This window comes from Sphaeramia orbicularis, unplaced genomic scaffold, assembly GCF_902148855.1.
Source record: "Sphaeramia orbicularis unplaced genomic scaffold, fSphaOr1.1, whole genome shotgun sequence".
Lineage (NCBI taxonomy): Eukaryota > Metazoa > Chordata > Actinopteri > Kurtiformes > Apogonidae > Sphaeramia > Sphaeramia orbicularis.
Window position 1 is genome coordinate 51,442 of NW_021941617.1, and position 26,726 is coordinate 78,167.

Below are 26,726 nucleotides of genomic sequence, written 5' to 3' on the forward strand. Positions count from 1 at the left end.
AACCCTGCCCCTTGAACGTATTCCATCTTATTTTGTCATGGATCCAGCTGATGTCATCATTTCTATGCGTGTTGATGTCAAATCAATTTCTTTTAGCATTTTCTTTTTAATATCTTGATGTTTGTTCAAAAGTTATATGTCTTGCATACCTAAATATTTTAAATAAAAAAAAAATAAAAATAAAAAAAATAAAAAAAAGAATTAACTAGAAAAGCACTCGGAGAGCACAGACCTCTGCCATGGGGCAGATCAGTGCCCCCCCGATCACCACCAAAATTTAATCATTTCTTCCTTGTGCCAGTATCAACATGTCCTGAAATTTTCATCGAAATCCATCCATAACTTTTTGAGTTATCTTGATAATAGACAGACAGACTAAACAACACCGGCAAAAACCTAACCTCCTTGGCGGAGGTAAAAAATGAGTGTTACAACAATTTGGAATTGGGTCTAGTAACTCACTATGTAAAATCTGCATCACTGTATATTTTATGTGAGAAAAATTATTCTACTCATTGATTTAAAAAAAAAAAAAAAAAAATATATATATATATATATATATATATATATATATATATATATATATATATATATGTTCAAAGTTTAAGATAAATCTCAGCAAAATTGATGTTTTTATAGACGTTTGAAATTTTACCCATTATAAGTAAATAGGGAAAAAAAGATTTTAAAAATTCATACAAAATGTGAACTTTGACCTACTTTTCCCAAAATATAATCACATCTGTTCTGGGTCACTGGTAATCTACGAACCCAATTAGGTCTGAATTCAACCAATAGTTTTGCTGCTAAAGTGTAAACAAGCAAACAAACGAACAAAGAAGCAAACAAACAAATCGAACCAAAAACAATAACCCTTGCCTCTCCTTCGGGGGGCGGGGTCATAACCTACCTCATTAAAAGGGCCTAAATTAAAAACAATCCATCCTCATACTTTCATTTTCACAAACTGTAATACCACTTTTGTCCTTTGGATAATGTGGTGGCGCTGTTCAAACTGACTGGCTGTTGAGAGGACCGTCATGTCTTCTTCTACGTCTGTTTCTTCTTCTTCTGTTTCTTCTTCTGTGCTTCCACCAATGCGTACCCACAACAAACATCAAACCAGTGACTTTATGACATTAAGTGGTGCATTTTTGGGTGTCGTTACAGATTCTAACACGTTAATGAGGATAATTCCACCATATCGATGGATAAAAGTGGCTGGTCTTTAGTAAATGAAGCTGAATATTGGACTAAGGAGGACACTGTTAGCATCCGGTAGCTAAAGCTAAGTGGAAGTTTTCGGGCTGGTGTGGAAGAACTTCACGACCCGGTGAATTCTGACTGAAAAAAAGCATCATATGAGAGACTGGACGGCTTTTAAAAACAACAAGTAAGTCCCAGTTTATCGTGGTGTTTATTGTCCTGTTGGCGGGATGATGTACTGAACACACTGGCGTGAGTCAGTGAATGTGAACAGAATTGTTGTTGTGTTTGTTTTTCCTCCTAAAGTTCACAAACAGTCCCATTATCCAAGGATGGAATTCTGTACTTTTTCCACATCTGTAGCAGACATAAATGTTTGTCAACAGCTTCATCAGTTGTTGTGGTTGTAGATACAGTTTTATCTATTTTTCTGTTGTTTTTGTTTTGTTTTTTTCTTCTCATGCCTTTTCTTTTTATGGCTTTCCTGCTGTAATACTTTTAATGTTTTATGTAAAGCACTTTGAATTAGAGCTGAAACGATTAATCGACTCACAGTGATCCCAAAAAAAATAATTCAACCACAATTCTCCTGAATCAAAGTTTTGTTTCCTTCATTTCTCTGCTGCTAAACATTGGTTCCACTGTTGTGTTTCACACGGACGCTTACTGTGACACACAAAGAAGCTTCAATTCAGGAAAACTGACGTAGAATATTACCCTTCAGTCAATTCATGTTGAGTAATCAAATCGTGAATTTTTGCATTCGCTTCAAGCACCTAATTGATTAATCGTTTCAGCTCTACTTTGAATGGTCTTGTACGTGAAATGTGCTAAAGAAATAAACCTGCCTATTTATCAGGGGGTAAATCTCAGTCATAGAATCTGTTCCTGTCACTGTAATCTTTGTAATCACTGTTTCACTCAAATCACTTAAGTAGTAGAACTACAGTATGTCAGACAGAAAAGATGGGAGACGAACGCAAAATAATTACAATGCTGTGTTGTACAGGACAATGTGTGGTAGTGCAATTGAGCTTTGAAAATCAGCAAAATATAGATAGATAGATAGATAGATAGATAGATAGATAGATAGATAGATAGATAGATAGATAGATAGATAGATCCTGCAGTGCTGCTGCTTCTCCAGGAAATGAGCAGTACCATGAGTTTTCAAAGTGCGGTAATCAAACACAGTTATCATGATAATTGGAATTTAAATGGTAATACTGACCGTCGGGAATTTTACCGCCGTTTATGGTTATACCGTTTATGGTTATACCGGTAATGGTTACATCCCTAGTCAGAACTCATCAGCAGAAGCTCATGTTTTTCTTTTCCTTCAATAACCCACAGGTAACAGGACGGCGTGTGTGATGTAGTCATCTGACTGGACTCTTTGCCTTTCTGTCTGTCCACTGAGGAGTGATGGATGACGACATCCCGACCCTCAAGCCCAGACGGATCCAGAATCAAAACGTTGTTCATCGCTTAGAAAGGAGGAGGATCTGCTCGGGACGGCCAGGGGCTCACTGGTACCGAGTGCGCTGCTTCCACCAGAACCTGTTCCCCAACTTCACCGTGGTAAATGTGGAGAAACCCCCGTGTTTCCTGAGGAAGTTCTCACCAGATGGACGCTGCTTCATCGCCTTCTCCTCAGACCAGACGTCTCTGGAGGTAGGAAACTTTAATAATCGTTACCTCGATTCCAATTATGTATGTCCTTAACATGAAAATATAACAGCGCCTGAGTCAGGATTCAAACATTAGAATCATCCAGTGACACATATTGTGTGAATCCAACTCGACAACAGTTCCCAGTGACCCCCTCCCCCCCTTCACACCATGTGCAACATAATGTCAATAATATTTAATTTTCATGCTAATTCTAAATGTGTATAAATATTTATTAGGGCAGTGTTAACTCAAATGAATCCATCCTCCTGATTAATCTGGTTGTAAATGTGAACTCCCATCTACAGAATGCAGGAAGTGCATATTGGTGTGTCTTTGCTTCTACTCTTAATCTACTGTACTTTATGAGACGGTTTTTGGTAGCCTTGATGATTAAATAACCGTAACGTTTTAAATTGCGATTAATCGTAACACTAGGACTGCACAATTAATCATTAAAAGATTGTGATCTCGATTCACACATGTATGCGATCTCGTTTCTAAACACGGACGATTTTTAAGTATTTTATTTCATGGGCTGCATTACAAACAAATGCCCACAATCACAGAACCGCTGCCGCCTCTTCCTCAACCAATGGTAAAGTGTCTTTACAACACATGACCCTGCTGCTATCGGCTGCAGTTGAGTGAAGAAAGAGTGAATTAAAACGGAGGAACGACTGCGGTAAAGAGAGTGAAATGGATGAAAACCCCATTGGTAGTGGTGAGTCACCCACCTGAACTCCTGTCCAATTAAGGTTCACATTTGGCGCTGTTCATCTCATGTCGGTCTTGTTTTCTGTTGTCCAGATCCAAGTGTGTTTTCATTTTCACTTCTCTGACTTCTGCTGTTGTTCCTCTTCTCCTTTTTCTTTTCTTTGACAATGACGATAACTCGGCCTTTAACCAAGAATCAAAAGTCTTGCCCTCTCTAAAAATGTTATATTAAAATATTCCATTGTGCCGTCTGGGAAGTTTTTTTGCGCTGCAAACTTTCAGGGATCAGCTGACATCACTTAGCAACCAGGACCATAAGTGCAGCGTTTCCGCTGGTCAGGTTTATCCATGCACCACACCAAACATTTCATACAAAAAACCCCATCATTGTCGTGTATTATACATATGTATAATATGTAACAGGCCAGGATGGGAGGGAAAAGGGAAATGAACAGAAAGGTTCACTTTCACTTCTGCAGGGGGGCGGGCACGGACTGCTGTGCCACGTACCCCCATAGTATAAGTAGGATGGAAACCGACGCACGCGCGCGGGTAACCGGCAGAAACGCATGCGCGTGCAACCCCCCTCAGCCGAACTGCATGCGTGTGGCTGAGCTCCCCCAAGCTGACTGAAACGCACGCGCGTGCACAACAGATCAGTTTTGCAGCAAACACTGCATAAGTGAGCGGACTACTGCACAGTGATATGAAAGACACCAATCAGAGGTAAAAGAACCCATTTCCCTTGACAGCGGTGCAATAAGCATTTTATGGAAAAAATCATGCCAGAGAATCGTGATCTCAATTCTAAGCAAAAGAATTGTGATTCACATTTTTACCAGAATTGTACAGCCCAACGTAACACTATGACACAGTTCCAACCCTCCCCTTTTTTCTCATGTCCATGTTCCTGGTGCAGATTTATGAATACCAAGGCTGCCAGGCGGCTCAGGATCTGCTCCGAGGCCAGGAGGGGGAGACTCTGCTGACGGCCAACGACCAGCGCTCCCTCAACATCCGAGGACGCCTGTTCGAGCGCTTCTTCTCGCTGCTCCACGTCACCAATGTGGCCTCTAACGGCGAACACCTCAACCGCGAGTGTAGCCTCTTCACCGACGACTGCCGCTACGTCATCGTGGGCTCGGCGGTGTACGTTCCAGAGGAGCCGCCGCCGTACTTCTTTGAGGTGCGCTTCTGATCCACCACCACATTTTAATCCACGTGTACGGTTGCGGAAAAAATGATCAGACCACCCCTTGTTTTCTTCAGTTTCTTGTTCATTTTTTTTGTTTGTTTCATATTTTTATTGATGTGTATACAAGAGAATTAAAGGTACGTACTAATACCATGACACACTAATGTCAACATGAACCAGGTTTGGAAACACCATTACTTTTACATTTGCATATTTTTTAGGAACAAATAAGAATGAAACCCGACAAACAATACAATGAAAAGAATACTAAGACATAGTCTGAACAAAATAATTCAAGTGGTGACTTAAACATACATATATACATACATACAAAAATAAATAAATGTTTTTTTGTTCATTTTTAATGCCTGGTACAAGTGAAGGTCCATTAGTTTGGACAAATACACTAGTCAACATTTGCTAGGGATCAGGACTATAACTTTGCTATATTCGAGGGTGTAATTCTGGAAACTTGACAGTTTATTTTCCCAGTGGAGTACAGCCTGCGGATGCGGATGTTGGCCACACACATTATTGACATCACACCGTATGTGTTTCAGAACATTCTGAGTGGTTTCAGTGAAAACGAAATTGGAAAAGTAATTGTTGTGAACTCTAATTTCTAGGGTTGTATCACCCTTTTGCCTGAAAGTGCAATAAAAATTTATGTTTTTTTACCTTTTGGTCCATTTTTCTTTACATGACTAGCCAAAGTACACACATAATATATGAAGTCACCCAAAATATTATACAACATCAATTACTGTGCAAATATAAAACTGATCCCTAGCAAATGTTGACTAGTATATAATGATACCAACAAAAATAGCTCATAGTAGTTTAATTTTAGAGCTGGTATCTATCCATTTAACATGTTTCTTGATAAAAACTAAAGTCACTTCAGGGTCCAAACACAGTAATGTCCCATCAGAGAGCGAATTTTAATTGATTGTCATTCCAACATATATTTCAATATAAAGTAGCTCCTTGTTTTGGATAATCCCTTATGGTCCAACTAAAGCAAAATGAATTCAAAAGTAAAAATGTGGGTCATTTAACAACACTAATCTGTCAAAGTGTCTCCAAAATGTCCTGTCAGAGAGATTTTGAATACTGTGTTTTGACCCTTCAGTTCTTCCATCAGTATCTGTGTCATTGTTCTGACAAAAACAGTACTTTTATTCATTCCATGTTTTCTTTTCTGTCTGTTTTAGTCACATGACACACACAGGAGCAGGGCTAGAAGAAAATATCGGTATTGCAATATATCGCAATATTTCACTTCACGATACTGTATCGATATTAAAAAGTACTGTATAGATATTTTTAGGTATTTACTCAAATGCAGATATGGCGGAGGCTCTTTTTTTGTTTTTCTACCTCTTATTTCTATAGTCACATGGGTATTTTACTTTTTTATTTCTGTATTCTCATGGGTATTTTACTCTTTTATTTCTTGTTACGACTCCTTTGTTAGTGTGTAAAAGAGACGTTAACCCGACAATCAAAATGAAGATGAGCCAGTGTAGGTGGAAACAAGTGACAAAGATTTATTGAACAAAAAAAAAAAAACCTAACAAAGGATCAATAATGTGGAGGAGGAAGGGACAAAGGGGTTGTGCCAACCAAAATCAGAAAAATACAATAAAACTGTGCCTAAACTGATTCTATCCTTAAAACAGAACTTAAACAAAAACCTGACTCCTATCAAATAAAATAACTTAACCAAAAGATAATACAAAGGTGGCACTAATCCTATAACCTAATGCATCTATACAAAAGTGATCTACGTGTAGGAAAATGTCTAGGGTACCCCGACTTACCTAAGCCCGCAACCTCACTCCACAAATGATTAACCATAACTCAGTGTAACACAGGCAGAAGACCATGACCAGCAGCTCCCACAGGCAGACAGAGAAAAAGAGAGGACAATCGCTGCAGGTGTGGTCCTTATATAGGAGGGCCCTGGAATGGGACTGGCCACCACCACCTCCCACAGGTGCATGCCAATCAGTCTGATGACACCTGGAGAGCAGACAGACGAGAGGAGGGAAAACCCACACACACTCCTGCATGGGATTACTGCCTGGCATGGAAACATTTCTAGATTCTCATGGGTATTTTACTCTTTAATTTTATATTCACATGGGTATTTTACTCTTTCATTTCTATATTTACATGGGTATTTTACTCTTTTATTTCTATATTTACATGGGTATTTCACTCTTTTATTTCTATATTTACATGGGTATTTTACTCTTTTATTTCTATATTTACATGGGTATTTCACTCTTTTATTTCTATATTTACATGGGTATTTTACTCTTTTATTTCTATATTCACATGGGTATTTTACTGTTTTATTTCTATATTCTCATGGGTATTTCACTCTTTTATTTCTATATTCTCATGGGTATTTTACTTTTTTATTTTTATATTCACATGGGCATCTTGTTCTGTTGTTAGTTTACTACAGTAGTACTATTGTGATAGTGCAGGTCATAAATGTAGTTTTTTTTAAATTGATAACGCTGTTTTGTCAAATAACGAATACTTCAAGCATCCTAAAAGCACTTTTTACCGTCTGAAAGAGGCAGATGTTTGTTTGTTACCTCTGCCAGGAGGTATTGTGATCACTTTGCTTTGTGTGTTTGCGTGTTTGTTTGTTTGTTAGCAAGATAACTCAAAAGTTATGGACAGATTTTCATGAAATTTTCAGTAAATGTTGATACTGGCACAAGAAGGAAGAAATGATTAAATTTTGGTGGTGATCAGGGACAGATCTGTCTTGGCGGAGGTCTGCGCTCTCTGAGTCCTTTTCAGAATCAGAATTGCCTTTATTGTCATTTGACAAGATAGGATTTTCTGGTTTTTATTGGGAATGCGCAAAAATAATGTTATGGTGTTGGATGATTCTTTTTGCAATAGAATACGAACATTTAAGCAGGATCTTTAACTGTAACGTCTGTAAAACATTATTTATTTATTTCTGTGTTTTTTTTGTACTGGTAAAAGCCACATGTTAAAACTTTATTTATCCAAATGCTGCACTATACGTTTTTTCAGGAAATAATCTTTTAAAAAAGAAACAAAACAAAAAATATTGTTTTGTTAACAGTATCATGATATATGGTATTGTGATCGTAGTGTTGTGATTTGTAATGTATCAGCATATTCTTGTGATACTCAGCCCTACACAGGAGTTAGTACTGGATTACATAACCGTTGGTTTTGATGACTTTGGATGGTCTAATCATTTTTTTCCACGACTGTACGTCATCTGGTTGAGACGGCTCCTTTCATCCATGTTTAATTTTCCAACAGGTGTATCGCAACAATGAATCGGTGACCCCTAACCCTCGTTCTCCTCTGGAGGACTACTCCCTCCACATCATCGACCTCCACACCGGCAGACTGTGCGACACCAGGTCCTTTAAGTGTGATAAGATTATTCTGTCCCACAACCAGGGCCTCTACCTCTACAGGAACATCCTGGCTGTGCTGTCGGTCCAACAGCAGACCATACATGTCCCTTTCAGGTGAGCTAAACGAACGATACACTATGTGGACAAAAGTATGTGGACATGTTGAGTCCAGGTGTTCTGTTCTAAACAAAACAATAAGGACTAATGCCAGAGTATAGTTTTATATTATGGAATAAATATCATTGCCATTGGTCAGTTTGGGTTCAATTATTATCTTGTTTCCAAATATGCCTCAGAGATGGTTTTGACTTAATTTCTTTCAATGTTGATTTAAAAAAAAAAATTTTTTTTAAATTTTTATCCAATAAATATGATTTTAAATGTTCTTCCTCTAAATTTCTAAAATATTTTTCCTGCTCTGACTGTAAATAATAATTTCCTCTGCTTTCCATCTACTTTCTTCGCATGTCACTGGGGAAGAAAAATCTACCACTAAACTTTAAGGAAATATTGATGTTGTTATCTTAAATCCTCATGAACGAAAAATTGTTGAGTCTGTTTGTATGACTGTACTACTGTGATAATTTTGTTGTGTATAATTCAATAACTGCATTATGTATTAGTTTTAGCTGAATGCTAAAATTAGGAAAAATGTATTGTTTGATTCTTGTATTAAATTAGTGATAAATGTGTAAAAGCACTTGAGGGGTTAGATTAAATAGGTTTAAGCTTCCTCCTATTCCTTTTCCACCATTCAAATTCAGACTTGCACATACTTGAAGATAGATTCTGTTCATTTAAATGTTATTTTGTTTTTGTTTATTTTTGCTTTGTTTTGTTTCATTTTGTTTCTTTGCATGTTTGAAATAAATAAATAAATAAACAGGACATCTGACAGCTGTAGACATGATGTGTCCCAATATTTATGTTCATATAGTTTATAAACGTCAATATTTCCTCAAAGTTTAATGGTAGATTTTTCTTCCCCAGTGACATGTGAAGACAGTAGATGGAAAGCAGAGGAAAATTATTATTTACAGTCAGAGCAGGAAAAATATTGTTTAAATTTAGAGGAAGAACATTTAAAATCAGTGTCATGGATAAAAAATGATGGTAAGATATTTATCCCATAATATAAAACTATATTGATGATGATGATGCTTGATGAAATTCTTTCTTCAGTCATCACATAATACAACCAGTGTCAACACTACAAACATTACCAACAGGTTAGTGACTGAAAAGGCAGAAGAAGAATGCTGCCATTAATGCCTGTCCGACATAACAAATGAAGCTACCCAGCATTCAGTAGGGGAAAAGAAAAAAAACAAAAATGCAAACAACCAACCAAACAAATAAAAACATGAAGAAGTGAAACTAAACCAAAAAAACAGAAAACCTAACCAACCACATTAATGGTAATTTAATGTAGAGTAGAAAATAAATTGTTTAGTTACTAATAATTAGATCTTAACAATTGTTCATTCATTCATTCATTATCCTCTGCTTTATCCTGGGCCGGGTCGCGGGGGTAACGGTCTAATCAGGGATGCCCAGACTTCCCTCTCCCCAGACTCCTCCTCCAGCTCTTCCGGGGGGACCTCAAGGTGTTCCCAGGCCAGCCGAGAGACATAGTCTCTCCAGCGTGTCCTGGGTCTTCCCCGAGGTCTCCTCCCGTGGGACATGCCCGGAACACCTCCCAGGGAGGTGTCCAGGAGGCATCCGAAACAGATGTCCGAGCCACCTCAGCTGCCCCCTCTGGATGTGGAGGAGCAGCGGCTCTACTCCAAGCTCCTCCCTGGTGACTGAGCTCCTCACCCTTTCTCTAAGAGTGCGCCCAGCCACCTTACGGAGGAAGCTCATTTCGACCGCTTGTATCCGGGATCTTGTCACATACAAGCGGTCTTAACAATTGTATCCTTCAAAAATTGCCCTACATACCACTTTTTTTAAAAACCAAAAATGAGCTCCACATTTGTAAATCCATGCTGGCCTCATTCCATAGTTGAACTCCAACAACAGATATACATCTGGGGCGTTTCAAGAATACTTGCAATTTTGTAAAAACTCCTTGTAACCATGGTGAATCTCAGACATGTACAGTAATAGAAATGTTCTGAACTGTTTACCTGGTGTGTTGGACATTGTCTACAATGTGCACGCCTGAAAATTCGGTCAGTAATCCCTACATTTCCCTCTTCAACTCCATTTGTGTCCCGTACATAACCCGTTTTTGCCAGTTTTGTGTCAACCAAGGGGTAATCACAATTTTCAACCCTTTGCCCTGTTTAAAAAGCCAAAGAATTGCTTACATATTGAATGATTTTGAATACTTTATGATACTGCCTCAGTGATAGAACAATTTAGGTCTACATTTGATGGATCTTAACATCATGACAGCAGTTTTTCAAAAACCTGTTTCGTAACCGCTGCTCAGGTTTCTTGACCCTCTAAATCTTTTGTCCCTCAGATGATAAGAAACAGAGGCTTTTATGAGTTTTTATGTCAGTTTCATTCAATACTCATCTGTTATCGAGAATAACTAGTTCAGCCATCAAGGAACCAACTTGTTTGTGATTGGTGTGCCTCTGTTCAGGACCTTCTCACCTGTCCTGTACAGAACCAAATTTTTCACTTAATTTCAAAGTGATATCTTGAAATAAAAACAGAGGCAAGGCCAAAAACTACATCAGTTCCAGTCCTTTACCACAGAGGAAGGTAAACAACCAAATGGGAAACTTGTCATTTTAGAACTAGGCCATTAGTAAGTGTAGAAACACTGCACGTCAGGAATGTCCCCTACAGAAGCACTTCAGTGTGGAACATGCCTTTTCCATCCAAGCAGGGTTTGACATGGACTTCATACTTTATGCCAAATACTCTTCCTACTGATGAAGACTGACCCAAATATCACTGTAAAGAAGGAATTTAGGAAGCCCATGCTGGAAATACCTTTCTGCACATCTCCAGAATCTGACAGTACAAGAAACATGCCTAAACTGGCCATGTCCCGTACATAACCATGCTTCAAATGGGCATATCTTTGGAATACTAGAGCAACTCTATTTCACTGGAAGAATGTGTTTAGTAACTGCTTTAACCTTCACAAGAAGAAATCATAGCACAAAAAACAGTTCAGTGATCCTTATCCATCTTTAAAGAGTGTCCTGTACATAACCTTTTGCCAGTGTGAGTTATGTACGGGACACCTTCATATATTTAAGCTCATCTGGACATTCGGATCTGCTGATTTGAACTGATGGCCTTGATGGGCATCTCCTGACCCATCTCATTTGTGTAGACCCAGTTTTACCAGGATGTGTGGAATAGAAGTCATGTTTTCAGCTTCATATCCATGGTACCTGAAAAGTGGATTTTTTTTGCTGGGAATTTCGCATCATGCATAAAAAACTTTTTTTCACTTCTTTTTTTCTCTGACTAGAACATGTGCTCATGCTCTAATGGTGGCCTCATTCAACCTCAAATGCACAGCTCTGCAATTTACTTTTCAATCTTGGGAGGATGCAGGTCATGTCCGTACATAACCTTTTATCAGACTTTAGTTAGTCTTCAGTCCACATCAGTGTAGAGGCCTCAGAAACACTTAAGTTGCTATGGTTTAGCTACATTTCAGGTATTTGGAAGTTTGTTCTTTAGTTATTGTTGACACTTTGTCATGTTTTTCTGTTTCATACAAATGATACAACCCCTTTCCACCATGCAATAGCAAATGACATTTACAAAGCATGGTTTAATCATGTTTTACCCATTTCAGGAAGTAACAAGTTCAAAATGATGATCATGGAGGCAAAACAAACAAGTGTCCTATGTGTAACCTCCATGTCCCGTACATAACCTCTACTGTACACTCTGAATTTTTGAACACTCTCAGCCTTGATGGAAGACCAGTGATTCATGCCCGTAGTTTTACAGTGTTCCATGTCTACTCATTGTAAAGGAGCTGTTTGGTGGCATTACCTGGTGATTTGGGGAAATGAGGACAAACGGAACCGTATCCTGAAAATCCTATTGGACATTAAGAATGCACCAGGTTCAAAATCGGACACTAAAATCCTTTCAGATTGATTTAAAGTACCTCAGCTCACTTACACTTGGGCAAACCTGTCAACTGGAGCCCATTTTCTTGATGAGAATTACATTTTTATCATCATTCACCTTATTTTTGTTGTGTGTGACCTGTACATAACCACAGTGTTGTCATGGTTTTCTAATTGCTGTTATCTCATAATAAAGCACAGTATTTGAAAATGGTTTTCAGTTTGTTCTTCCTTAGGTTCCTCTCTTAGGGATCAGCCGAGTTTTGAGCAATTTCACTAAGGTAAAAATTTTGGCCCCCTGGTTGACAAAAGTTGTGAGTATTCTTGAAACACCCCACCTGCTTTTACTCTCTTTTGTTTAGATTTTTGCACAACAAATTTACAAACATCTCTCAAATCATATTTAGACTCGTATGATATTCTGACAATAGTCCTTATTGTTTTGTATCCCAGACCCCTGTTAGAGAACAAACATCTGAATTCAACGTGTCCACATACTTTTGTCCATATATTGTATTTATGCTAATTAGGGGAAGTAAATAGTGTCTGTTGCTTAAACTTCCCTCTCATCTCTCTGTTTGGTCTCAGGTGACTCCAGAGGGGACGTTCCTGGACGTACGGACCATTGGACGCTTCTGTTACGAGGACGACCTGCTGACTCTTTCAGCCGTTTACACCGAGGCCCAGGCCGAGAGTCAGCCGGGTTTCCCTCGTCTCTACACCGACAAAACCATCAACTCCCTAAAGCATCGGCTGCTGGTCTACCTGTGGAGGAGGGCGGAGCAGGACGGCAGCCCCACCGCCAAGAGGAGGTACGCACGACATGTGTTCCTCTGCATAAAGTGAAGCGATGTTGGTCTGAAAGTGAAGAAAATGGCACGTGTTCTTTGTTGAATTATTCGTGGTACTTGGGTGACAAGTCAATCACTTTGATCAGTGAATCCAATCGATGAACAGTGGTCAGATTTCAAATAAAAAGGAATTCACATACACTATATTGCCAAAAGCATTTGCTCACCTACCTTGACTCGCATATGAATTTAAGTGACATTCCATTCCTAGTCTATGGGGTTCAATATGAAGTGGGTCCACCCTTTACAGCTATAACTCAACTCTTCTGGGAAGGCTGTCCACAAGGTTTAGGAGTGTGTTCATGGGAATTTTGGACCATTCTTCCAGAAGCGCATTTGTGAGGTCCCACACTGATGTTGGACAGAAGGCCTGGCTCTCAGTCTGCGCTCTAATTCATCCAAAGGTGTTCTATGGGGTTGAGGTCAGGACTGTGTGCAGGCCAGTCCAGTTCATCCACACCAGACTCTGTCCTCCATGTCTTTATGGACCTTGCTTTGTGCACTGGTGCACAGTCATGTTGGAAGAGGAAGGGGCCGGCTCCAAACTGTTCCCACAAAGTTGGGAGCATGGAATTGTCCCAAATGTCTTGTTCTGCTGAAGCATTCCCAGTTCCTTTCACTGGAACTAAGGGGCCCAGCCCAGCTCCTGAAAAACAACCCCACGCCATAATCCCCCCTCCACCAAACTTTACACTTGGCACAATGCGCTCCCACAAGTATCGTTCTCCTGGAGACCGCCAAACCCAGACCCGTCCATCAGATTGCCAGATGGAGAAGCGCGATTGGTCACTCCAGAGAAGGCTCCTCCCCTGCTCTACAGTCCAGTGGCGGCGTGCTTTACACCACTGCATTCACCGCTTTGCATTACACTTGCTGATGTATGGCTTGGATGCGGCCGCTTGGCCACGGAAACCCATTCCATGAAGCTCTGTGCGCACTGTTCTGGAGCTAATCTGAAGGACACATGAAGTTTGGAGGTCTGTACCATTGACTCTGCAGAAAGTTGGCCATCTCTTCACACTCTGCGCCTCAGCATCCGCTGACCCCGCTCCGTCAGTTTACGTGGCCTACCACTTCATGGCTGAGTCGCTGTCGTTCCCAAACACTTCCACTTTCTTATAATCCAGCTGACAGCTGACTGTGGAATATTTAGGAGCCAGGAAATGTCACCACTGGATTTGTTGCACAGGTGGCATCCTATCACAGTTCCACGCTGGAATTCACTGAGCTCCTGAGAGAGACCCATTCTGTCACAAATGTTTGTAAAAGCAGTCTGCATGCCTAGGTGCTGGATTTTATACACCTGTGGCCGTTGAAGTGATTGGAACACCTGATTCTGATTATTTGGATGGGTGAGCCAATACTTTTGGCAGTATAGTGTAACTAGGATTATGCTTCAGTGGTTTGGAGCATACATAGAACATCGCTCAATCAATCAATCAATCAAATTTTATTTATATAGCGCCAAATCATAACAAAAGTTACCTCATGACACTTTACGTATCAAGTTGGTCCAAACCAGACTCTAAGTCAATTTACAGAAACCCAACAGAATCCTCATGGAGTAGGTACAAAGCATGCAGTAAAATATAAAATAGAATAAAACAAGTGGTTCCAGACACAACAAGCCCCGCCCCTCATCTGTATTGTAGCTTATTTTGGCATCGATCCAGCTGATGTCATCATGTCTATACATGTGCTGATGTCAGCATTAGGGATCTCCCGATGTGATCTACCTACAGATCAGTATCGGCTGCCGATCTGGCATGTTTAGGCGATCAGATCGGATTTAGTCACAAGATCGGGCCAATCTGGACGCAGTTCTGTGAGGGGGGTAGTAAACATACATCCTGCCCCCTCAAATTAAAGTTTCCAAAGGTAGGGGAAAGGAAAAGTAGCTGCACAACAGTGGGAGACTTAGAGGAATTAGTAAAATGTCTATAGGTTTCACTTTCACTTAATGGTCTGGTAGTGATGCGTGAGTCGTTTTTTTTTTTTTTTTTTTGTGGTATTATTTGACCCGACCCAACCTGCCCCACAAATCAACTGACAGTGTTTTGACCCGCCCCAACCCGCCCCGTGAGTAACCTGCTGATCCTCGCATCACTAACGTACGGCATAAAACACACCCCCATAGAACCCCTGGATGGACCTGTTCATAGACCAGCTACAGCAGTGGTAAACATACGACCCAAGGGCCAAAACCAACCCACCAAAGGTTCTAATGTGTCCACAGTCTGAATTTGGAAAGTACAAAAATTATCCTAAAGTTCTTCAGAGTCAAAGGTGTCATAGTTGTTCTAGTTCAGGTTCCACATTCAGACCAACTGGGATCTACAGTAAAATAATAGAATAATAACCGATAAATGATGACCCCAAATTTAAATCAAATTTTACTGTGAAAAGTCGGTATCAGATTGATATCGGCAAAACTAATCCTAAAAAAATTGGAACAGATCGGAAGCAAAAAAAATCCAGATTGAGACATCACTAGTTAGCATAGACAAATGCCACGTTTCCACTACGTGGTATTGGCTTGACTCGACTCGTCCTTTTTGCGTTTCCGTTACGTAAAAGGACCTGGAATCTGGTACCTGGTACTAGTTTTTTGGAATCTGGTACTTGGTACTAGTTTTTTGGAATCTGGTACCTGGTACTAGTTTTTGGTCTCACCTCTGCTGAGGTTCCAGGACTGGGGACCAGATACTAAAAGGTGACCCTGTAAACACTGCAGACCACTGATTGGTCAGAGTGGTGTGTGTGTGCCCCGCCCTTTTCCAGTAAATCTGTCAGTAGGTGAATCCATATGATGACAGTCTGTAAAACTACACCATGGTTTGTCCAGGAGGTTCAGACGCAAAAATTCAGCAGGAGTTTGACCAGACAACACGAAACGAACGAGTTTATCAGCAACTCTGAGCAGACGACACAGAAGGAACGCACCACATCGCTATGACGACCAGGTACTGGAAAGTGGGTAGTATCCTGGAATGGAAACCATCTGGAATTGGACCTGGTACCAGAGTGGAGGCGAGCTGAGCCGAGTCAAGCCGGTTCCACGTAGTGGAAACGCGGCAAAATTTCACCCATTATAAGTAAATGCGGAAAAAAAAAAGATTTTAAAAAGTTATAAAAAATTTGACCTTTGACCTACTTTTCCCAAAATGTAATCACTTCTATTCTGGGTGAGTGGTAATCTATAAACCCTATTAGGTCTGAATTCAACCAATAGTTGTTCTACTAAAGTGTTAAACAAACAAACCAAACCAAAAACAGTACTCCTTGTCTACCATTTGGGGGGGTGGGGTTATAAAAATGTAAAATTTGAGGAGTTGATGGTTTTCTTTGTTATGCAACAGTATAATGAGTATCTTTGGATTTTGGATTGAAATCTTAGTGATTTTAACCTGTAAAGCCAGAACCATTAAATCACTGACAGAAAATTCCAGTTCTTTGAAACTGGAGCCTTTATTGGTCCTTCTGAACAACCAAAGCATTTTTGTCAAATATCAGTTTCCCTGTATGAGTTTCAATTTTGTATCATATTTGATCCATCAGGTCTCAATGCTCAAATATTATTATTTTTGAACAAACAAAAACATACTATAACACAAACATGTCTAATAAATAGTTAATTCCTTTTCTAAATGCTCCCAGTTCTTCCTCCTTCCTCATTAATGTCAGTCTTGTAGTGTCACTAAAGGCCTCTGGTGAATGAACTCCTCCCCCCGGTGGATTATCTGTGTATTGCATGTATCTAATTGTGTACATCAGGTTTTTCAAGACAAAAAAATTTCACACTGATCATGTAGAGGGTTTCAAAACTTATGTGTCAAATATGATACATTTGGCGTTGTAGGGTTTAACACAAAACCTTCATTTGATACTTATAGCTGTTTTCAAGGATTTTATCAAATATAAACCCCCCCCCACCCCCCATGTCAGGTCCGGCATCGAAATGTGGTTCAACAAAACTCATAATAAACACAGTAGAATATCAAAGGGCGCTTCATATACTTTATGAAGTTACCCTTGGAAAAGCAAATTTGTTCAACACCGGGAGGAACCAGACTACCATTCTGCTGTTAGGACGCTGGACAAGACAAGTAGAAAAAAAAAAAAAAGTAGTGTGAGATACTCCCTGGTAAAATGTCCAAATAAAAGAGGATACACAAGCAAAGGTGTCCGAAAAATGGGCAATGATGACAGGGAGTACAGTTGGTGTCGGCTGCTGCCTTATTAGTACAGACAGCTGCCTGTCAGCCAGCTGAGCCCATTTAAAAAAAAAAAAAAAAGTGTGTGTGTGTTTGTATATATATATATGTGTGTATATATATATATATATATATATATATATATATATATATATATATAAAACTGGAAATGAGTCTCAGTTTTAGTAGAAAGTAAAGTAATTCAGTAGAAACTCCTTACATTAATGTAGCCTCTTAAGGCCGGTTGAGCCAGTACAGCTGCAGTTCTGTCTGTGTTGCCATGGTAATACTACATGATGCTTGTAGGAACATACATATACTATACATCCACGTAGCCAGAAGAACGTCAGCTAAAAGCTAAAAAAAAACCCAAACAATTATCAGAATTATTATTATCAGAAAACAGAGCATGTACTTAAATGGACAAATATGTAAACCAATCCAACAGTCTGAGACCAGTGTATGAATAATTGAATAATAACCCTATCAACTGTTAACAACAGACCAATGAGACTAACTTTGCAGCGCTAAGCTAACACCAATTAGATCCAACTGTACGAGGATTATTTCTGCACCGTTAAAAATCACTGATTGACACAAAGAAGAGCACATTATAAAGAGGTGATTATGAATTTTATTTTATTTTTTTTGCTGTTTTCTGATCATAGCTTGGGTTTATATGAATGAGTCTTCTGCTATCGGCTAATCCATTGTTTTGTGTTACATTGAAATGAGTCCGACTGGAAACAAATGAACCAGAGTTTGACAGGTTTTACGTGTGTTACTGTTTATATTCGTGTTCTGTCTGTGAAAATGTATGTGAATCCTTTGTTATTTAACTGGACTATTCCACTTTTAACTCCTCTGTGTAAAGTATGAACTCATCAGTTAAACAACACCCTGTAAACTCCATTAAACCAGACTGAATTAATTTATCCAGCTCAAGGTTATTATCGTTAACGAAAACTAACGAAATGATGAAAACTAGAATTGAAAAAACATTTTTGTTAACTGAAATAAATAAAAACTACAATAAAAGAAAAAACGAAAAATAACTGAAACTATTGTGTACTTATAAAACTAACTAAAACGGATAAAAATTCTGGATAAAATTCCCTTCATTCGTCAGATTGATATAAAATAGATTTTTTTCACTCCATCAATTTTAGCTGATGACACCGTACAGTACTTCACGGTCTGTCACTTGGTTTAGAGTCGTCATCTGGTTCCCACTGTACCTGCAAACATGGAAATTAAAGCAGCAGAGTCCTGTGATTTATGTGAATACGACAGCAAAGAAGAGAAAAGATGTTTGTAGGATGTTTGTACCTTTTTGTCAACTGTCTGTCTTGTCACCTGCCTTTGGGACTACAGATGGAAATGAGCACTGCTGCTACAATCTGGCACATTCACAGCTACAATTGTTGTATATGTTCATTAATATGCACCATCCCTAATAAATAAATAAATAAATAAATAAATAGACTAAAACTAGGCATTTAGAAAAAAACAAAACCAATAAAAAACAGCAAACCTGCACTAAAAACAAATTAAAACTAACTGAATTAGAGAAAAAAAGTCAAAACTAACTAAAACTAAACTATAATGAAAATCCAAACTATTAGAACCTTGATCCAACTCTTAATTTCGATCTCTCCGTTGCACGATGTTGTCAGATTTTTCCAGTTTTTCGATCAGCTGAGGAGGCTGAGAATGTGGAAGATGCAGCTGTTGGACGAGCATCACCTCTTTATTAAATACACCAGCGAAGACGTGGTCACACTGCGAGTCACCGACCCCTCACAGGTACCAACACACACATGAACACACACACACACACACATGAACACACACACAAATGAACACACACACACACACACCTGCATTCAGTCCTAGGCTGTCTTTGTCCCCTTCCCCTCGCTCTCGTGGGTCTTTTGTTGCTGGTTGCTGTATGTCTTTTGTTGCTGGTTGCTGTATGTCTTTTGTTGCTGGTTGCTGTATGTCTTTTGTTGCTGGTGCTGTATGTCTTTTGTTGCTGGTTGCTATATGTCTTTTGTTGCTGGTGCTGTATGTCTTTTGTTGCTGGTGCTGTATGTCTTTTGTTGCTGGTTGCTGTATGTCTTTTGTTGCTGGTGCTGTATGTCTTTTGTTGCTGGTTGCTGTATGTCTTTTGTTGCTGGTTGCTGTATGTCTTTTGTTGCTGGTGCTGTATGTCTTTTGTTGCTGGTGCTGTATGAGCAGGATTCCATTCTCAGGTCTCCAAGGACACCGGTTCTCCTGCAGCACGCTCATACACACAACAGCAAATACATGTAATTAATGTTCATTTATTCACAGGAAGTCTCCAGGTATGTTATCAGCTATTGGTTATTTCCATCTCTCCAATTAGAAGAATTATCATCATCATTTTATAGCTTATGACAGACGTATCGAAAACTGTTGAAATACATGTCAGGTTTAATAAAATAAATGTTGCATTATTCCTGTTGGGCTGGGTGGTACAGACCAAAGTAATATATCTGTTTGTAGTTTGTATTAATGGTGATATATATATATATATATATATATATATATATATATATATATATATATATATATATATATATATATATATATATATATATATATATATAAAAAATAAACTCATATCCCAAGAGCTAGATTATGCTCTTTTGGGCTGTGGCCTGCCAGGCCCCATGGGCAAAGGCCCGGCCACCAGACGCTCGCTTTCGAGCCCCAACCCCAGGCCTGGCTCCAGGGTGGGGCCTTGGCTGCGCCGTACCGGGCGACGTCACGGTCCTTGTTGTTTTCTTTTCCATAGTGGCTTCTGAACTGCTCTTAGTCTGGCCCGTCACCCAGGACCTGTTTGCCTTGGGAGACCCTACCAGGGGCATAAAGCCCTCGACAACATAGTTCCTAGGATCATTCGAGCACTCAAACTCCCCCACCACGGTAAGGTGACAGTTCAAGGGGAGGTGTTCCGGGCATGTCCCACCGGGAGGAGGCCTCGGGGAAGACCCAGGACAGGCTGGAGGGACTATGTCTCTCGGCTGGCCTGGGAACGCCTCAGGGTCCCCCCGGAAGAGCTGGAGGAATTGTCTGGGGAGAGGGAAGTCTGGGCATCCCTGATTAGACTGTTACCCCCGCGACCCGGCCCCGGATAAAGCGGAAGATAATGGATGGATGGATATATATATATATATATATATATATATATATATATATGTATATGTATATGTATATGTATATGTATATATGTGTATATATATATATATATATATGTATATATGTATATATATGTATGTATGTATATATATATGTGTATATATATATATATATATATATATATATATATATATATATATATATATATATATATATATATATTTATATTAGGGTTACCGGGTACTTACGAGCCACATGTGGGACAAGTACTGTGTTTGTTTGAATGAATGAATGAAATCTTTATTTCGAACATGTAGACAGTGAAATCAAAACAAAAATCAACCAACAAAATATAAGTACTGGTACATAAATGATTGATAAGCAAAAAAAAAACACTGTTTGATTTGGTTGCGCACAGTATGCATATTTTTGCGCTGGGCATTTATTTTTTGCTTTTTTTGCACAAGTTTCAACAACTTTTTTTGCTTGTACAAACAAAACAAAAAAATCTATTTGTAAAAACTCAAAAAAGAAACCTCAAGTTTCAAATATTGTAATTGAATACTTTTAGAAAATCAGCTTTTTTTCCTGTAATTTAAGTGCATGTTCTCAACCTTTGAAGCTAAACTACCAGTAATCCATGTGCAATAAAACAAAAAGGCAGAACTGAGAACATTTAAACAGCTGTTTCCATGTCCAGTCAATCTAACATTACTTAGACCCAAAACTTTTGTGCATCCAAACACAGAACAGTCAAACATTTACCATTTGAACACAGTAATAAAAATAGAATAAGATCAAGTAAATATCCTGTGGAATGAGCTGTTCCTTGGACTGTTCTCTGTCGGACTCAGATGTCTGATGTGGTTCCTGGTATCTGTTGGTTCCATCCTCTCAGCTGTTCTGGTATCTGTTGGTTCCATCCTCAGTTGTTCTGGTATCTGTTGGTTCCATCCTCAGTTGTTCTGGTATCTGTTGGTTCCATCCTCTCAGTTGTTCTGGTATCTGTTGGTTCCATCCTCAGTTGTTCTGGTATCTGTTGGTTCCATCCTCTGTTTGGGGGTCACTGCCCCTAGTCCCCACCCCCATCACTGCTGGAACCACAGTGTCCTTCACACTCCACATTTTAATGCAGTGCTCAACTCTAATGTGTTGGCGTGTTTACATCATTATTGGATACATTTGTCATAATTATTTTTCATCGATAAATTGAATCCATAGACTGTACATCAAATGTGTGAGTAGTAAACATAGAAACAATCTGAGTAAATGCAAGTCACAACTGTAGACTAGAAAAGCACTCGGAGTGCGCAGACCTCCACCAAGGCAGATCAGTGCGCCCCCCCAAACAGACAAACCCCGATGAGAACAGAAGCTCTGCTGTTTCTTGGCGGAGGTAAAAGAACACTTCCACAGAATGAGGAGGAAAGGGGGGTGGATGAGTGTATACTGGGGTGACTGGTCTCTGTAGCGTCTGAAAATGTCCTGGAAAATAATTTAGGGAAACAGTGGGAAACCTGTGTATTTTATTTTTACTTAATAAAGAGACAGGTAAAAATATATAGTAACAAGAAAAGCACTTGGAGAGCGCAGATCTCCGTCAAGACAGACACCCCCCCGATCACCACCAAAATTTCATCATTTCATCCTTGTGCCAGTATCAACATTTACTGAAAATTTCATGAAAATCCGTCCATAACTTTTTGAGTTATCTTGCTAACAAACAAACAAACACGCACGCACACAAAGCAAAGTGATCACAATACCTCCTAGCGGAGGTAATAATTACACCCCTGCAAAAACTTCGAACCCATAGGTGGTAAAAACACACACCCACAGGTTGTGTAAGTGATGTCATCCTCACTTCCTGTCTTCACCCTCTACTCAGAGCTGCTGAATGTGTCTGTGCAGCTTCAACGTGACCAGACCTGTCGTAGTTTTACGTTGTGCTTAGTCGTGTTCGCGTAAAAATAAGGTGAAATGTGTCGAGGCGACGTCCCTTTTGGTGACATATATCACACCAGATGACAGGTGACACTTGACTGACCCATTTTACCCCACCGCTATGAGATACTGGGGTGACGTTACGATACATGACAGCTCTCTGACTGGACCTTTTAACCCAGGGTTCTAAACTCCTGTTCTTTCAGGTTCCACATTCAGTCTGATTTGATCTGCAGTGGACCGAACCAGTAAAATAAGAACAGAAGAACCGATAAATAATGACAACTGACAATTTATGTCTGTGTTTTAGTGCAAAAAACCCCCATTAAATTATGAAAATACTTACTTTTATAAACTGTCCAAACAAAATTTGAATAACTTGAAAAAAATGAAATTTCTTCAGTAAAATCAGTGTAATTTTCTCAGTCTTCTTCCTCCACTTCTCATTAGTCCATGTGCATTCTGGATCAGATCTACAAAGACACTAAACACTGAGGAACAGGAAGAAAAGAGTTCAAACTGGACTGAATTTAATACAGACATTTCAGGTTGGGCACATTTGTTCAGGTTAGTCACAGTTTATTGGTGCAGGAGAGTTTGGAAATGGAAAGAGTTTCAGAATTTAATGTGATTTTTTTGCACTAAAACAAAGACAAACATTTGAAGTTGTCATTATTTACAGACATAATGTCATATTATTATTTCCCATCAAACCCAGTAGTAAATCTGCAGTCATTCTTTTGTGTGGGTTCTTCTGCTGTTATTATTGGACTGTAGATCAGATTGGTCTGGATGTGGAACCCACACTAAAATGAGTGCCACAGCCTGGACTGTGGAATTTATACACTTTGGAAATTCATCGATCGGAACCTTTGGAGGGAGGCATTTGGCCCCTGGGCCACATGTTTAACACCCCTGTTTTAAACTGAGGCATTGTATATGTAAGGGCACGCTTTATTAGAGACACAAAAACTAGTTCCATAGGATAAGACAAAAAAACATACACAATAAAAAAGAAAAGAAATAGCATGAATCCATATGTTACCTACACATAAAGGCTCGATCACCAGTGAGACCATATTGTTCACATTTTATCAAACTACTAGCTAAGAAGCGCTGACAAGTTAACAGATTGAATACTGAGGTATGGATGGATAGATGTCCTTAACTAACACTACGTTCACACAGCAGGTCTGAATGCACAATTCAGATTTTTGGGTGAAATCCGATTTTTTTTTTTTGAGCTCGTTCATATTCCACATTAAATGCAGCTTCTATCAGTTTTGAGTTTTAACTGAATGTGACCCTGAAGTGACCCACATGCACTAAAGAGGTCCTGATGGAATACCAGACCACGCAGACACACACTGTGTTTACAGAAGGAAATATGGAGGCATCTGGTCTCAGCGCAGAATTGTGACGTTTGTAGCATTTCAGTGACGTAAAGGTTGGATAAATGTGACCTGGATGTTCAGACTGAAGTCACATTGGAAAATATCAGATCTTTGCTTCACATCTCACTTAAGAAGAGAAATCTCCCATCAAACTTTAAGGAAATATTGATGTTTCTAAACTCTATGGACATAAATATTGGCACCCATCATGTCTACAGCTGTCAGATGTCCTGTCCATGAGGATCTGAGATAAAAACATCAATATTTTCTTAAAGTTTAATGGTAGATTTTTCTTCCTCAGTCAGATGTGATGAAAGTAGATGGTTAGTTGTGTTAGAAAATTATTATTTACAGTCAGAGCAGGAAAAATATTTAACATATTTAGAGGAAGAACATTTAAAATCATAGTCATGGATAAAAAAAAAAAAAAAAAATCAGTGTTGAAAAAATGGTGATAAATCACTTCAGAGAAGTTAAATATCCTGACACCCAGGAAAGTACAAGTTTTTGCTTTTTTTTTTTTTTTTAATATTAAATTGCCTTTATTGGAACATGTTGAAACAGCTTTTTCAGATGCATTTTTAAAATTCATACACATACTTTTGTCCATATAGTGGATGATCCTGAGATGAGCTCATCATCTACATCAGTTCTGTCAAACTCATTTCAGTTCAGTTCCACATTCAGCCCAGTTTGATCTGCAGTGGGCCGAACCAGGAAAATGATGACGGTGAAAAAAGTCCAATTACATTAGGATATTTACATCTACGTTTCCTTAAAAATCTGAATAACATCAACAACCTGAAATGTCTTAAGAAAAACAATTGTAATTTTAACAATATTCTGCCTCAGTTTATCAGTTTATCATTTATACATGTGCGTTACAAATTACATTGCTATTACAAATACACAAAACATTTAGTAACAGGTAGAATATTAGTAAAAATTGCATTTACTTCTCTTAAGACATGTCAGGTTGTTCATATTTGTTCAGGTTATTCACATTTTTTTGTAAAAGGATAGTTTGTTAATATAAACATTTTCATGTAATTTTACTTTTTTTTTTACACTAAAACAAAGATAAAATCTGCAGTTTTCATTATTTACAGATTATTATGATATTTTACCAGTTCTGACCCAATTCAGATCAGCTGTTCTGTATGTGGAACCTGAATTCAAATGATTTTTTTTCACCATTAACTGTTAATATCTTAGTGTAATTCATCCTAGGGGCCGGATTGGACCCCCAGGCCGCATGTTTGACACCTGTGACTGATAATATTTATATTGTGTGTGTGTATGTGTGTGTGTGTGTGTGTGTGTGTGTGGGGGGGGCATTTTATAACAGGACATTTGAGATATTGTCAAGCCCTGTTTAGTCTTGGATTTGAACTCTTTCAGGTCCTGCTCATAAGACATCAAACCAAATGTCCACCTTTGTTTCTCCTTCACACCCGTTCTTTTTCTCACACAGCCGTCGTTCTTCGTGGTGTACAACATGGTGTCTACAGAGGTGCTGGCCGTCTTTGAGAACACCTCCGACCAGCTGCTGGAGCTTTTTGAGAATTTCTGTGACCTCTTTAGAAACGCCACCCTGCACAGCCAGGCCGTCCAGTTCCCCTGTTCAGCTTCATCCAACAACTATGCCCGGCAGGTCCAGAGGAGGTACGCACACTACAGCTGCTCACGCTCAATGGATTTAACTCTGAAACATAGTTGTGGACTTGAAAAACCAACAGATATGGGGTTTAATTTAACCTGCAAAGACCCAAATATCCACCATCAACCAAAACCATTTACTGATCTAAACTGTTTAACACCTGTTGATCCACTAATCCTATCAATACATGTCAATAATTAGTGTAAAATACAGTTCTTCATCTGTTCATGGTCATCAGATATGACCATATTTGGACGTTCAGAGGCTCTGTAGTTACCATTGGAAATACCGTCATCTTCTATAGCATTGATTCACCAGTAAAACCCATGTTATATGTAATAAAATAAGCAACAAAATGAACTAAAACAGCCAAAGTAATGAATAAAAGGAACGAAAATGAACAATAAATCAACAAAATAGGCCACAAAGTGAACAAAATTGGAGAAAAAATAATGAAATAGACAAGAAAATGATGAAAAATAAACAAAATAATCCAAAAATTTACCAAAAAATGAAGGAAAATTAATTAAATAGCCAATAAAATGAACCAGAACAGCCAAGGTAATCAATAAAATGAACAAAAAGAATAAAAAATTAAAAAACAATCAGCAACAACAACAAAAGGCCCTCGCCACAGGCACGTCCAGTAGAAGTATGTCCATCGTTCAGCAGGTGGCGCTCTAGCACCAAATTTCAATGTCTTCTAATGAATGGGTGTAGGTCTGGGAGATTGACAGCTGATTCAAATTTGAGGCAGATCTTTGATCGTATGTCCAAACTAAAGAAATTTTTGTATAAGTAAATCTTTAGGGGACGCTATGCAGCTAAAATTAAATTTCTTCCGTTGAATGGGTGTAGGTCTGCGAGATGTACGACTGAGTCAAATTTGAGCCAAATCGGTGTTCGTATGTCCGAATTAATGCAATTTTCGTGAAGGTAACTTTGTAGGGGGCGCTATTGAGCGAAATGGCAATTTCCTTTAATAAATGGGTGTAGGCCTGGGAGCTTGAAAACTGGTTCAAATTTGAGCCAAATTGGTGTTCGTATGTCTGAAGTGAAGTAATTTTGTGAAGGTAAAATTGTAGGGGGTGCTATAGCTCCAAATTTCAAATTTTTCTGATAAATGGGTGTAGGTCTGAGAGATAGACATCTGAGTGAAATTTGAGCAAAATCGGTGTTCGTATGTCTGAACTGAAGCAATTTTAATAAAAACATTAAAAAAAAAA

General features: G+C 38.8%; 1 protein-coding gene across 1 annotated transcript in view; it reads left to right on the forward strand.

The window, feature by feature from the left end:
* The first annotated feature begins 1,086 nt into the window (after positions 1-1,086).
* Positions 1,087-26,726, forward strand: part of det1 (DET1 partner of COP1 E3 ubiquitin ligase) — a 52,006-nt gene continuing 26,366 nt past the window's right edge. The window contains exons 1-8 of the mRNA XM_030130298.1: positions 1,087-1,393; positions 2,560-2,880; positions 4,514-4,780; positions 8,114-8,328; positions 10,308-10,311; positions 12,861-13,084; positions 19,014-19,143; positions 25,315-25,505. Coding sequence (XP_029986158.1) covers positions 2,632-2,880; positions 4,514-4,780; positions 8,114-8,328; positions 10,308-10,311; positions 12,861-13,084; positions 19,014-19,143; positions 25,315-25,505 — 1,280 coding nt within the window. The 5' untranslated portion in view covers positions 1,087-1,393; positions 2,560-2,631. The remainder of the gene's footprint in view (positions 1,394-2,559; positions 2,881-4,513; positions 4,781-8,113; positions 8,329-10,307; positions 10,312-12,860; positions 13,085-19,013; positions 19,144-25,314; positions 25,506-26,726) is intronic.